The sequence below is a fragment of the Homarus americanus genome, unplaced genomic scaffold (assembly GCF_018991925.1).
Source record: "Homarus americanus isolate GMGI-L3 unplaced genomic scaffold, GMGI_Hamer_2.0 scaffold16712, whole genome shotgun sequence".
NCBI lineage: Eukaryota > Metazoa > Arthropoda > Malacostraca > Decapoda > Nephropidae > Homarus > Homarus americanus.
In genome coordinates this window covers 7,498,876-7,512,617 of record NW_024757794.1, presented here as the reverse complement: position 1 = coordinate 7,512,617, position 13,742 = coordinate 7,498,876, and the positions used below count along the sequence as shown (strand labels likewise).

The 13,742-nt window shown below is 35.6% G+C and overlaps 1 protein-coding gene across 1 annotated transcript in view; it reads left to right on the top strand.

Annotated features, from left to right (window-relative positions):
* LOC121857801 (regulator of nonsense transcripts 1-like) overlaps window positions 1–13,742 on the top strand; it is a 47,028-nt gene that overhangs the window by 3,733 nt on the left and 29,553 nt on the right. Inside the window, exons 2-7 of the mRNA XM_042354026.1 lie at window positions 1,448–1,555; window positions 1,711–1,860; window positions 5,762–5,934; window positions 6,064–6,276; window positions 10,957–11,129; window positions 12,410–12,617. Coding sequence (XP_042209960.1) covers window positions 1,448–1,555; window positions 1,711–1,860; window positions 5,762–5,934; window positions 6,064–6,276; window positions 10,957–11,129; window positions 12,410–12,617 — 1,025 coding nt within the window. The remainder of the gene's footprint in view (window positions 1–1,447; window positions 1,556–1,710; window positions 1,861–5,761; window positions 5,935–6,063; window positions 6,277–10,956; window positions 11,130–12,409; window positions 12,618–13,742) is intronic.

Genomic DNA, 13,742 nt, shown 5'->3' with positions numbered 1-13,742 from the left:
CAGTAATCAGGTCATCAGATAAGATAAGAGTTCATTACTGTACAGTACTTAAAACTGAGTTTTACAAAAAACAGGTTTTTATGAGAATAGTGCTGTTAATTACCTTTACAATTATATGATGCAATGATTGTCAATACTGTACCTGTAATAAGACGACTATGCACCATGGTTAAATTTTTGGCTACCATTTAGAATTTGTGCTTTGTTAGAAAATTTTTCACTACATGTACAATATATATAAAATTCGTCCACCTAAGGATACCCAAGAATATTTTCCATTTTTGTGGCACTATAAGTTCAATTACAGTACTGTACATATTTTACCTCTCAATAATGGACTTTGACATGTAATTTACAGATACAGTACTGTACTCTTATGGCATTTTTAATGTGCAAGGCCAGAAGGCCAGAACCATGTACTGTACTAAATGCTGTATACAATTATTATAGGCTACTAAAGGTTTTGCTATCTGTAAGATAATGTGTGTCTCTTAGGTTGTACTTTACTCGAGATTATCGAATAATTTTCCCAACTTTAATGTTAGTAACAGATTGACACTGATTACAGTTTTAGAATTATCAGTAAAGGTACAGTAGTGGTTGATGAAAACTTTTAACTCACGTTTTTGGTGTTGGTCAAGTCCGTATTTGTATGTAAGTATGGTATAGACCAGTTGTGTGTTAGGCTGAGAGTAATGCGAGTTTCTATCACATGTACAGTATGTAAAATGTGTGGCCTGGTCATTTGTTAATAGGTTTTTAACATTGGCTCTCAAGGAACTGGACCTGAAAACTGTCATAAGTATTGTAGTTGTACAATGACATAATGTCAGTGTGCAAGTTTTATAACGGTACAATATACAGTACTGTACAGTATTGATTTTAACAGCAGCAGCAAGGTACAGGTACCTATATTTAACAATATTGAACTGCTACAGTATCATGTTTTTGGTATTGATATGATATCACTTGTAATAATTGGTTAAACAACTTAATTTTCATATTTCTAAGTGCTGTTCACTAGTTGAAATTATTTAGCACAGTACATGTACATTAGTTTCTTGATAGCTGATAGGTATTGTGTAATTTTTGCCTTTATTTAGTAAAGTTTGTGTATGTGGTAAAGTAATATTGTGTCCCCCTCAAAAAATGGATAGTTATGTTTCCTTGATATTTTTTCTCATCCTAATATCAAGATACTCATGATGTAGCTTCAGGTTAAAGTTGTAATGCATGCTGGTACTTATTTATTGTTTTTTAACCGGCTTTTAGGGGTAATTTTGTCTCAATTATCTTCAGTACTTTACATAAACCTTCATTTGGAAACCACAAAAACAAGTGTATTTTTTTGTAGCCATGGTTTGCTATTTTACTGCAAGCATATATGGCATTTGTTTTTCATGTCTAACATTTTGCTCCTGTTTTAAAACATTCTGCATTTTTTTAGGTGACTGTGAATGGAGATGTTGCAGAAACTGAAGTAGAGAAGACAACAGAAGCACTTGCTGACCTACAGTTTGAGGAAGAGGATGAAGAAAATGCTTTCTACACCAAGGTTTTTATTCCTCACTTTTATTAAAGTATTAGGTTTTTTTAATTCCTTTTATATTTAGTTGGGGACGTGTAAATGATTTTGTATTGTTGACCTTCTATGCTTGAAAACTGTATTTGTAAAGTACTGTAGCTCAATAATACACATGTGCTTATCAGGAGCTGCCAGAATGGGCATGCCGATACTGTGGAATCCACGATCCAGCATCTGCTGTCATGTGCAATGTGTGTCACAAGTGGTTCTGCAATGGACGTGGTAACACCTCTGGCTCTCACATCATCAATCACCTTGTTCGGGCCAAGCATAAGGTATGGCTATTAACTCTTCCTTATGAATTTTATTTTTTTTTATTCATTATTACAAGTTTAGGTGCAGGGTGAGACTTAGATGTACTGGTACAGTACTGTAATCCTTTTGTTATGACAGTACAGTATTGTAAAGTTGGTTCCTTAACGTAGATATTGTACAAATATGATTGTTTAGAAACTCCTTAACTTAGTCCTTTATGTATGTTGTTTAATGTATCTTATTTAACTCGGTGTTACTTCTTATTAATTGTTAAAATGCAATGTTAATCAATTATTAGTTTATTAATATAAACTAATTTACTAGATTAAAAATAAATGGTGAGAATGGTCGACTTGTCTCTAGCCTGTAAGTCTATCTGATGACCACTTTTGTTCATCAGACTAATTATTTATGATAGTAATAAACCCTCACAACTATACAGTACAGTAAAGTATTATTGTACACGTGAATCATGGAATACCTGCACGTGAATTATCGTCAGACATCCGTGATTTACCCCTGACAAGCCTATTTCATGTTAAATTCACACAAAACCACTACCTGAACATCCGTAGGTGCTTCAAAGTTCCATCGGGCAATTTGCTATGAGGATTTATTTGCAATTTAAGAATATTCCATGGGATCATATACAGGTTGTACTTCTCTAGTCCGGCATTCTGTGGTCCGGAAACTCCCGTGGTTCGGAACGATTTTAGTTTGGCCATGGAGAAAATTAGAGTCTGGTACTTCCGATGTTTGGCTAAATTTTGCCTTATTTACCCTGCTTTCCTGGGGAATTACTACCTCTAATAAAGCAACATCCTAATAAACCAACGAAAATAACATATAAAGTTAAATAAAAACTAAAAACAACACAGAAAAAGTTTTTATGTTCTACAGCTTCAGCTAGAGTCGAGTTGCCAACTTCGTCATACGAGTAAAAACATGCATAACAACATTGGCTGTCCTTATGTTTTCAACTTTACCACCACTGGTGGGTAGAATTTATGTTTTAAATTCAGAAACATGAATTAAAATATATATGAACAGTAAATAAGTGTTGCTTTCATGTTCTTATGTAGAGTAATGACGATATGTTTTCACATGTGCTCACTTACATATGCGATCTCACTTTTTTCTTTTCCATTAATGGTTAGCTACTTATATTGTTCCATTTATTAACATTAAATAATATTACTTAAAACAACCATATTAATTTTTTTACATTAATTTTACTACAGCTACAACCAGGGTCTTATTTTCTTCAGTTTTATATGTAGAACCTATCAGTCACTGGTTTTGTAAACATTAACGAAAACAATGCCGTCTTGTCTCCTCGTGTGTTTTAATATTCCACGTATTATTAATGAATTGTATTGTTCATTTTGCACACACAAACATTAATTCAATAAAAAAATTCAGAAACATTAATTAAAACATATATGAACAGTAAATAATTGTTGCTTTCATATTCTTATGTAGAGTAATGACGATATGTTTTCACATGTGCTCACTTACATATGCGATCTCACTTTTTTCTTTTCCATTAATGGTTAGCTACTTATATTGTTCCATTTATTAACATTAAATAACATTACTTAAAACAACCATATTAATTTTTTTACATTAATTTTACTACAGCTACAACCAGGGTCTTATTTTCTTCAGTTTTATATGTAGAACCAGTCAGTCACTGGTTTTGTAAACAACGAAAACAATGCTGTCTCGTCTCCTCGTGTTTTAATATTTTACATATTATTAATGAATTGTATTGTTCATTTTGCATACATAAACATTAATTAAATCTAAAAGACATTCAGTAATAAACAATAATGAGTCTTTTGTACATAAGAGAAATGAGGCTGTTTAAACGATTACAGGTACTCCCCGACTTACGACGGGGTTAGGGACCGACATCCAGGTCGTAAGTCGGAAATGCTTGAATAACACATAGAAAATCGAAAATTTGGGTCTTTTTCTTTTCAGCACCACAAAACACTCACTTTTAAGCTTGCCAGCCATTTTAAAGTGAATTACAGATGAAAATTTTTTCTGTGTACTGACTTTGGGACTCAAAAATACATAATTTGACCACATTTTGGTACGACCGAGGCAGTTGTAAGTGCGGGTGGACTTAAGTCGAGTCGGTCGTAAGTCGGGGACTACCTGTATGCACGTCTGAACGTTGGCGGGCTGCTCAAACCCGTTGAAATTCGAGTTTCCGCCGTCAAAATTTTAAATCGTGTAGCGTTTTTTTTGTGTCCAAATAAAAAAAACGTTGAATTTAAAACTCGCAAAATTTTAGAACCTACTGTACAACATTTAACCCTTCAATATGTTTTCAAATAGACCATGAAGCAGTGAAAGTGGTGCTAGTGCTTCCAAGCATAAGCACAAATCACTATCTATCCTGGAAAAGGGCGAATTTCCATGGTCCGGAAATTTCCATGGTCCGGCACCGGTCAGGTCCCGAGGTTGCCGGATTAGAGAGGTGCAACCTGTTAAATAATCTCCACACAGCTATTGATACAATCTGCTCTAGGCCTTGGATGCGAAGCTCAGGTGAATTGTATAGACAGGTTTTACTAGATAATTATTTCTTGAAAGCAGCTTATTGTACTCTTGTCATTTAGGTACATTATAAAGACACAATAATTCTCTTGTGGCAGCATTATAAAACTTATATTTTAACCTAGACATGAATACAATTACAGTGACCCCTCGTTTAACGAAATTTCGGTTAACGAACTGCCTTCCATAAGAATCTTCAATTCGGTTAATGAACAAAAATTCGGTTAACGAAGTTCTTACGAACCGACCTCAACATGTTTTCGCTTGCACTGGCCGGGCAACCAGCTTTAGTATCAGTCCGCCAATACATTAATCGGTTCTAGGGCTTAAATTCCTTATTATTTTAGTAAATATCAAGAAGTTTATACTATTCAATAATTTTAAAAGTTTAATATTAACTTTTTTAGTCATTTTAACAATTATTGAACATAATTGAAGGTAAAGAAACTAGTTTCTGGCGTGCCATCCAGCCTGTTAACACACCAGACAGGCGTTAGTCTCTCTCTTTTCAGTGGAGGTAACATCTTGCTTGAGACTCTTCAACTAAACGCTTTTTTCTGTGTTTCCAAGCAAATTATTGGTCATTTTGAAATATATTTTACATATTGACAATATATAATGCAGTGCAGTGCTGATTTAAAGAAAATAATCTTGAAATACACCAAGAGAACTAAAATTTTATGGGTGAAATGGTGCCATGGGGTGACTTCTCTTCCACCCCAGTGCCTTCTCTTCTTCCTTCTCCTCCACCCCCATTCTAATTCCCATCATCATCATCATCCAGGAGCCTTCTACATACACACCTCAAAGTAAGTGAACTTTTCTACCACTTTTGTGGAATTTAGGAAATTTCGGTGAGCTGGAACCAATTACCCAAAAACCCATTGAAACAATGGTTTCGGTTAACGAACTTTTCGGTTAACGAACGACCTTCTGGAACGGATTGAGTTCGTTAACCGAGGGGTCACTGTATATCTAAAATTATTAATCACATTTGTAAGTTGAAAGAAAAGGTACACCACTCAGGTGACGTACAGTTTAATCATGTGTATTATTTGTGCATGACAACATGTATGCACAAAATATTTGTTGTTTCAAGGGTAAGAATTTTGTTTCTGAACTTACAATTTTGTATATAATTGTTTTGTCAGTTTAGGTTTTCTGTAGCTGTTAATGCAATCTGGGTATCATTAACACCCTGTATCAAATCAATGATGGATAAAGGCTTCCCTAAATATTTCCAGTGTCTTTTGTCTTGAGATTTTCCTGCCCATTCATCACCTCCAATTTGTAATTAAACCTGTCCATTATTTATTAGTTATTGATACAGTATAATTTTTTTCTTCACAGGAAGTGAGCCTCCACAAGGATGGACTTGTGAGAGACACCGTTCTTGAATGTTACGCTTGTGCCGTCAAGAATGTCTTTGTGCTTGGCTTTATTCCTGCCAAGGCAGAGTCTGTGGTAGTTCTTTTATGTCGGCAGCCATGTGCTGCACAAAGTTCTCTCAGAGACATGAACTGGTAAGACTTTACAGATTGGTGGTTGTTGAATTTTTAGTCACTTCAATTTTTTTCTGATACTTTGTTGCAGAATTTTTGTTTTTGTTGTAATAAAACATTTATGGCTGTGATTTATATTTTGAACTCCAGGGACCCAGAACAGTGGAAGCCCCTGATCAATGACCGTGCTCTACTGCCATGGCTTGTGCGTGTGCCTTCAGAAGCGGAGCAACTCCGTGCCCGCCAGATTACCGCCCAGCAGATTAACAAGCTGGAAGAACTGTGGAAGGAGAACGCTTCGGCGACATTTGATGACCTAGAGCGTCCTGGGGTGGACGAAGAGCCCCAGCAGGTTTGCCTAAGGTAAATTTTGGGTTCTTGTGATTGAAGCAGAGGATAGCTATAAATCATCTCGTAGGTCCAGTAGGTCTAAGCAATTAGGCACCCTGTAGAATGTGGAACTGAAGTTCTAAGTTTTATTGACTTACTTCATTGGAATTTACCAAACTAAAAACGATTTTGTGTAAAAATAAGGGAGAATCCAAATTATATGGAACTGGTGCTGCATATTATTAGTTAGTTGAGAAAAATGAACATAGGGATCACTTTGTGAGAGTGTTTTAGTTATAGTATGGTAGTAGCCCAGTAGTGGTAAAGTAAAAGCTTTATAATCTGGAATGGGAGGTGCTGGTTATTCAAAAAGGTTGGTTAACAGAGTTACTCTTATTATAAAATACAGGCTCAGTACTCAGCAATCAAATTGTAGTAGCAGTTTAATACTGAACTCTTGTTTCTTGAAACTTTTATGTATAGTACTGTACTGTACTGAAATAATGCAGTTTCATTTAACACTCATGCACCAAGACGTATCTGCGAGTCAATCATAATTTTATTCAATTGGAACCGACTTGTATTTGTGTCACTTAAGAGAAAATTGCATAATCCCGATTGATGTGAGATTTTTGTGCGTCATTTCTGTAGGCTTCTTCCCTCGTAATAATCCATCTCCAATTAGCTATATGACAACTGTCCATAGAGCGACACCACGAAGACATCAGTTTTTTCTCTGCAGGCAATCTAGAAGGTACTCTGCGCTAGGCATTTAAAATTTTTATCCCACTATCCATCTCAGACACACTCATGCCCTCCATTTTGTAGTAATATTGCCTGTTTATAAGTTTGTTTATGATATTTCACGTATTCAAGCTTGTAACCGTCATGTGTAAATTGCAAAATACTGCTCCTCTGTCCATATGATAACATGTCTCATTCATCTGGAAATGCAATTCGAAGTGTTGTGAAGTGTTTTTATTTGTACAGCATGCCCTTTAAATTCGCAAATAAAATTTGCTCACGGGGAGGGGGGGGGGAAATTTTTACTTGTTTATAAAGAAATGTATACTGTATTCCCTTTATACATGTGCCCTTAGGACAATTATTTCTGTTATCTGGTGCGTGTGTGCTCACGCACAAAACACATACAAATAAATGTTAATGGGAAATCCTCTCACAAATAATCAGAAACAAATGTATTAAAAATGTCGAGTCTAGCCTCAAGCCTACTCCGTGTTTTGTTATTAATAAAGCACGGAGTAGACTTGAGGGTAGACTCAACATTTTTAATACATTTGTTTCTGATTATTTGTGAGAGGATTTCCCATTACAGTGGCCCCTCGGTTAACGAACTCAATCCGTTCCAGAAGGTCGTTCGTTAACCGAAACCATTGTTTCAATGGGTTTTTGGGTAATTGGTTCCAGCTCACCGAAAATTTCCTAAATTCAACAAAAATGGTAGAAAAGTTCACTTACTTTGAGGTGCGTATGTAGAAGGCTCCTGGATGATGATGATGATGATGGGATTTAGAATGGGGGTGGAGGAGAAGGAAGAAGAGAAGGCATTGGGGTGGAAGAGAAGTCACCCCATGGTGCCATTTCACCCATAAAATTTTAGCTCTCTGGTTTAATTCAAGATTATTTTCTTTAAATCAACGCTGCACTGCATTATATATTGTCAATATATAAAATATATTTCAAAATGACCAATAATTTGCTTGGAAACACAGAAAAAAAGCGTTTAGTTGAAGAGAGTCTCAAGCAAGATGTTACCTCCAGTGAAAACAGAGAGAGACTGACGCCTGTTTGCTGTGTTAAGAGGCTGGATGCCGCGCATTAAACTAGTCACTTTACCTTCAATTTTGTTCAATAATTGTTAAAATGACTAAAAAATTGAATATTAAACTTTTAAAATTATTGAATAGTATAAACTTCTTGATATTTACAAAAATAGTAAGGAATTTAAGCCCTAGAACCGATTAATGTATTGGCGGACTGATACTAAAGCTGGTTGCCCTGTCAGTGCAAGCGAAAACATGTTGAGGTCGGTTCGTAAGAAGTTCGTTAAGCGAATTTTTTTTCGTTAACCGAATTGAAGATCCTTATGGAAGGCAGTTCGTTAATCGAAATTACGTTAACCGAGGTGTTCGTTAAACGAGGGGTCACTGTATTATTTATTTGTACTACAGGTGCTCCTCTACTTACGAACGAGTTACGTTCCTGAGGCTTGTTTGTAAGTCCAACTTTACTCTTGTAGATACCAAACATTGTAAAAATTGAAAAGATTATGGATATTTAGTACAGCTATACCCTTTAATACAGCCTTAAAACCTGGCTCACTCTTCTCTTAGGTAATGTTTGTTCTATCTCGAATTTTCTTCAAAATAATCCAGTCTCATTCACATTAAACACCTGCTCTGGCAGGTAGCCCCTCTCAGTGATGATGTTTGTATCTCTGAAAGTTTGTAAGTTGAACGTTCCTAAGTAGAGGAGCATCTGTATATGTGATTTGTGTGTCTACACACACACACACACACACACACATATATATATATATATATATATATATATATATATATATATAATACAGGTAAAGGAAATTACTGTCTCTAGAACGAATGGCTCCCTGTCCTGGCCGCGTAAATGCCAGCAACTTTAAAACTACCCTTAGACATTCTTGGGTACATCCAGGGTGTCATCTGTGAATAATCGAGGTCCGTGAATATTAAAGGAATGCTGTATTTATAAATGTTTTATTTGTTTAATTCAATTTAATTTCAATTGTTTATTCCTTGATAGAGGAAGCGGGATCCTAGTGCGGTCACTAGGTACCCCTGTACAGTGACACCAGAAGCATCTGGCAAGTGTGACAAGTATATACAGTATAACTATTATAAAGGGGCTTACTAAAGCCTAAGGAAGGAAGGATATTCCTTTAACACATAATCAATATTATTTACAAAATATCTGGCCAGTATGGGGAGCATCATCGTGTCTCCGTCAGGAGGTCGTGGAGTGGTGGTCCAGCAGGCGTCACGGAAGCGTTGTGTGTGGGGACATCTTAGGAGGTAGTGGATAAGGGTGCTGCTGTCAGGTCTTCTGCATAATGCACAAGAGCGTTGCTCAGGGGATGTGGGGATACCAATCTCCCAAGCAAAGTCATACCCAATGATGATACGGGCAGCAATCACGTCACCTTTCCGCGACCCTTTCCCGTAGACGTACGAGAGGTTTTGTTTAATGATATTTCACTTGTTCAAACTTGTAACTGCCACGTGTGTAAACTACGCAATAAATTCCTCTCTGTGGATACGTTGAACATCTCGACTAAAAATATGATGAAAATTGTTGTGAAACGAGTTTTGAGTATTTTTGTTTATTTTATGATATTTCAATTGTTCAAATGTATGGAGACTGCTTCAAATGCAATAATAGTAATAAAAAAATGTATACAAATAGCAGCACAAACTAAAAAGAGTGGAATTTTTGGTAAAATATTCTAGATATTTTTCTTAAATTTAACCAGCCCTAGTGTTACCCATATTGATTTCTTTTTATTTTACCCCATTTTTTGGTTATTTAACACTTATGGCCCTTACTTGATTGTCTGTTGGCTAAAATACTAGTTGATTGTATTGAAAACTGTAATGCATGACTTCACATCCTCAATTTATTTTTTTTCACTTAGTTTCATGTTAAAGCAACCAATTTTACGTAGAATGTAGTTGGTTTCATTCTAAAAAAAATTAACTGGTTGCTGAAAAATCAATCAACAAAAAAGATACAGCACAGTTCTTCTGTGCCAAAAGGTCACAATTAGCCCCCTGCGTAGAAGGGGGTGATGTTACAAATATGGCGGCATGTGAGTGTTAATATAATGTGGGTGTCACATAATGTACATTACCACTCAACTTAAAACTTAATATGTTCAGTGCTGTACATATAAGTTGTGACCTGTGGTGTAATGGTCAGCATGCTCGCCTTGCAAGTGAGCGGACCCGGGTTCAATCCCCGCGCAGTGTGAAACTATGGGTAAGATTCTTTATGCCATTTGCCTCTGTCTACCCAGCAGTAATTGGGAACCTGGATGTTAATCGATTTGCGGATCTTGTTCCGGGGTAATGGTTAGCCAGTGCAGCTGGCGAGTTGTCAGATCATCTAGGACTATTCCTTGACGCTGGGTCATGCAAATCGTTAACTTAGGGTATGGTTGTTGTGTTGGCGTCAGGTTCTATACCTTAAACAAATTCACGCCTAGGTGGCTCTTGAGCCGGCCATCCTCGTTACATGAGGGGCAACCATTATTATTTTACATATAAGTAACTGATTAAACATTTATACTGGTGAATATAAAGAAATTTGGGTTACTTAACCATTTGTCTACAGGGTCCCCTCTGTGCTAAATATAATTGTTTGGCCAAATGTAATATTAAGAGTGGCATCCCATAAGTGAGGTGGTTAAGTGTACCAAATTGTAATGTACTGGTTTGTTGAGTGGATAGATGGCTTGCATCCTGCACTAAGGGTAACTTGTTATGTATTGGGCTTGTCAGTTTACTTAATTGGGAAGTGAAAGTGGTTAATGCATCATATACAATATACCTGTACTTCATTTGCACTGCCCCTAATGGGGCATTGGGCCAATTGGAACCCACACTTTTTCCATCCAGTTATAAGTAGAGTTTCATTTTATTTTATTTCTCCTGACAGATACGAGGATGGTTTTCAGTATCAGAATATATTTGGGCCTTTAGTGAAGTTAGAAGCAGACTATGATAAGAAGTTGAAGGAATCGCAGACCCAAGACAAGATTGAGGTGCGATGGGATATTGGCCTGAACAAGAAGATCTGTGCCTATTTCACCCTTGCCAAGACTGATGGAGGTAGGATTTATTTTACCCTTTCAGTACAAAGCCAACCACCTAAGTACAGTGAATTAGTCAGCTGATTAAAATATCTTCACCTCTTGAGTGCATTGATTTAATTCCATGTGTACAATATCTTAGCTCTGTAAATGATGAACTCTTTCCTTGAGTATAATGGGGGATTTCACAGTGATAAAAGTCATCACACTCAAGGGCTTGGGGAACTAGACAAGTATCAGATGTGTTTGGCGGGTTGAGGTGTTGATTGTATGTAGAAGTCCGCGTGATTTATATTTATATATATATATAAATATATATATATATATATATATATATATATATATATATATATATATATATATATATATATATATATATATATATATATATATATATATATATATATATATATATATATATATATATATATATATATATATATATATATATATATATATATATATATATGCAAGTAAATCACTGTCGATGCGCGTGATCTAGGTATATGCTGATAACCACAAGGAAAGAAGAAAACACGAAGTTCCCAAGCGCTTTCGTGTATAGATATATATACGGTATATATTTTTTCATTTTTTTTACTGAGTTGTATTTAGTTGGATTAATTTAAATCTACTTGTAAAAACAGAAAAAGACTTTTCTTGGGAAAATTATTGGTCAAGAGGAATTCTGTGGTTCTTAACTTTTACTGAACAAGTTTCCTGTTCATTTCATGTAATTGAAAATAATTATACAGTAAGTGATTCTTTACTGAATTTCTGATTCAGTTGTTTGATGAAAAAAAATCAGTAGAAGGCAAAGATCTTTTTAATGGAGGCATTTCTGATGTATTGATGTGAATGAAATTTAGATAATTCATATTGTGAGGGAGTTTATACCTCTTAAGTTTGCCCCCCTCCAACCCCACCCCCCTCCCTCCAACCCCCCAAAAATGGTGTTGGAGATAGAATGATGGTGCTGACACTGGCATACCATATACAGGATGCACATTCCCCAACCCCCCCTCTAACCCCCCCTCCAACCCCGCCCCTGCAGTTAAAAATAGGAAGAGGCTGAATATAGTAGCAGGAACATTTCACAAGCACACTTTTTCATATCCTCAAGTTGCATGCAGTATAAAGTATACAAAGTTAACCCTCAATCTTATTGCAGATTGAGAATTAACTTTGTATACTTCTGTTTGCAGGTTGAGAATATGAGGAAGCGTGTGTGTGTGTGTGGTGGTAACCTCAGGATGTTGTTAATTATAAATTTTTAATGATTTTTTCTTTGCTCTCTAGATATGAGGTTGATGCATGGTGACGAATTGCGCCTCAGGTATTTGGGTGACCTTCATAAGCCCTGGTCTGGGGTTGGGCATGTCATTAAGATCCCTGACAACTTTGGAGAGGAAGTGGGGATTGAATTGAAGTCCAATGTGGGTGTGCCCACTGACTGTAGGGACAAGTTTGTGGTGGACTTTGTGTGGAAATCGACAAGCTTTGATAGGTCAGTTGCCATTTTTTTTTTTTTTTAATTGGGCGGGAGGGAGGTAGTGAAAGTTTGGCTTCTTTTACATTTTTGTTTGTGTTTTGAGTGAAACCAACTTTACCTCAATCTGTATTGTAACCTTAACCAATCCAAGTGAATTAAACCAAAGGAAGTAAAATAATTTTAAACCCAATCTAACCTTACCAAATCAATTTCAGCCACATTTATGATTCTCAACCCAAACTAACCGAAACAAAATAAGAGTTTACTGAAACATATTACACATTGCCTAAAGGCTATTGTAATACAGTATATGACTTCAGCAACTAGACATGTTTTACATTCAGTGGATTCTCTTTAGAGAAAAACATACAGTGGGGTATGCTATAACGAATCTAATTGGTTCTAGAACCTTGTTCGTTATAGCATTCGTTCGTTATAGGATTAATCCGTTCCAGGCCCCCAAATACAACCACCTAACACTGAAAAATATAATATAAAATTGTAAAAATTGTAAAAAATTGCATAAATATGCATCTAAACCCCTGAAATAAAGAATATCATTAATACTTGTAATAAAGAAACAATAAATTAGTAAAAAAAAAACAAAAATTTTTTTTTAAATAATGTTCGTTGTAGGAGTTTCGTTCGTAATAGCATTCTCAATTTTATAGGTAAAACCGTTCATTATAGGAATATTCGTAGTAGGATCCGTTCGTTATAGCATACCCCACTGTAGTTACCTTTACTGAGGCTCTTGCAATCCTTTTAGTTCTTTGGACCAAGTGTAAAATTTAACCTTAGATTTCTTTGATGTAATTAATTTTTTCTCGGTCATAATGCATAAATTTTTAGAAACCTTGTTTCATAAATGTCAATTTTTTTTTAGCAGTCAGTGCTCAGTAGTACACGAATTGGATTAATTCCTTGTTTAGTTTACTTGTGATATCTTTCTCCTCTCTGAATTGTTGCCATGAGAGAAGAGCCTCCAGGTTGCCCTATCAGAACATACCTCTTTTATCTTCTATACTTCCCTTATTAGTCCAGTCCAGATGCAATTTAACCCAAAACAAATTAGTGCTTGGGAAAATAATCTACAATCACCTATTCAATGAACAATAAAATTATGGCTAAAATTTCATT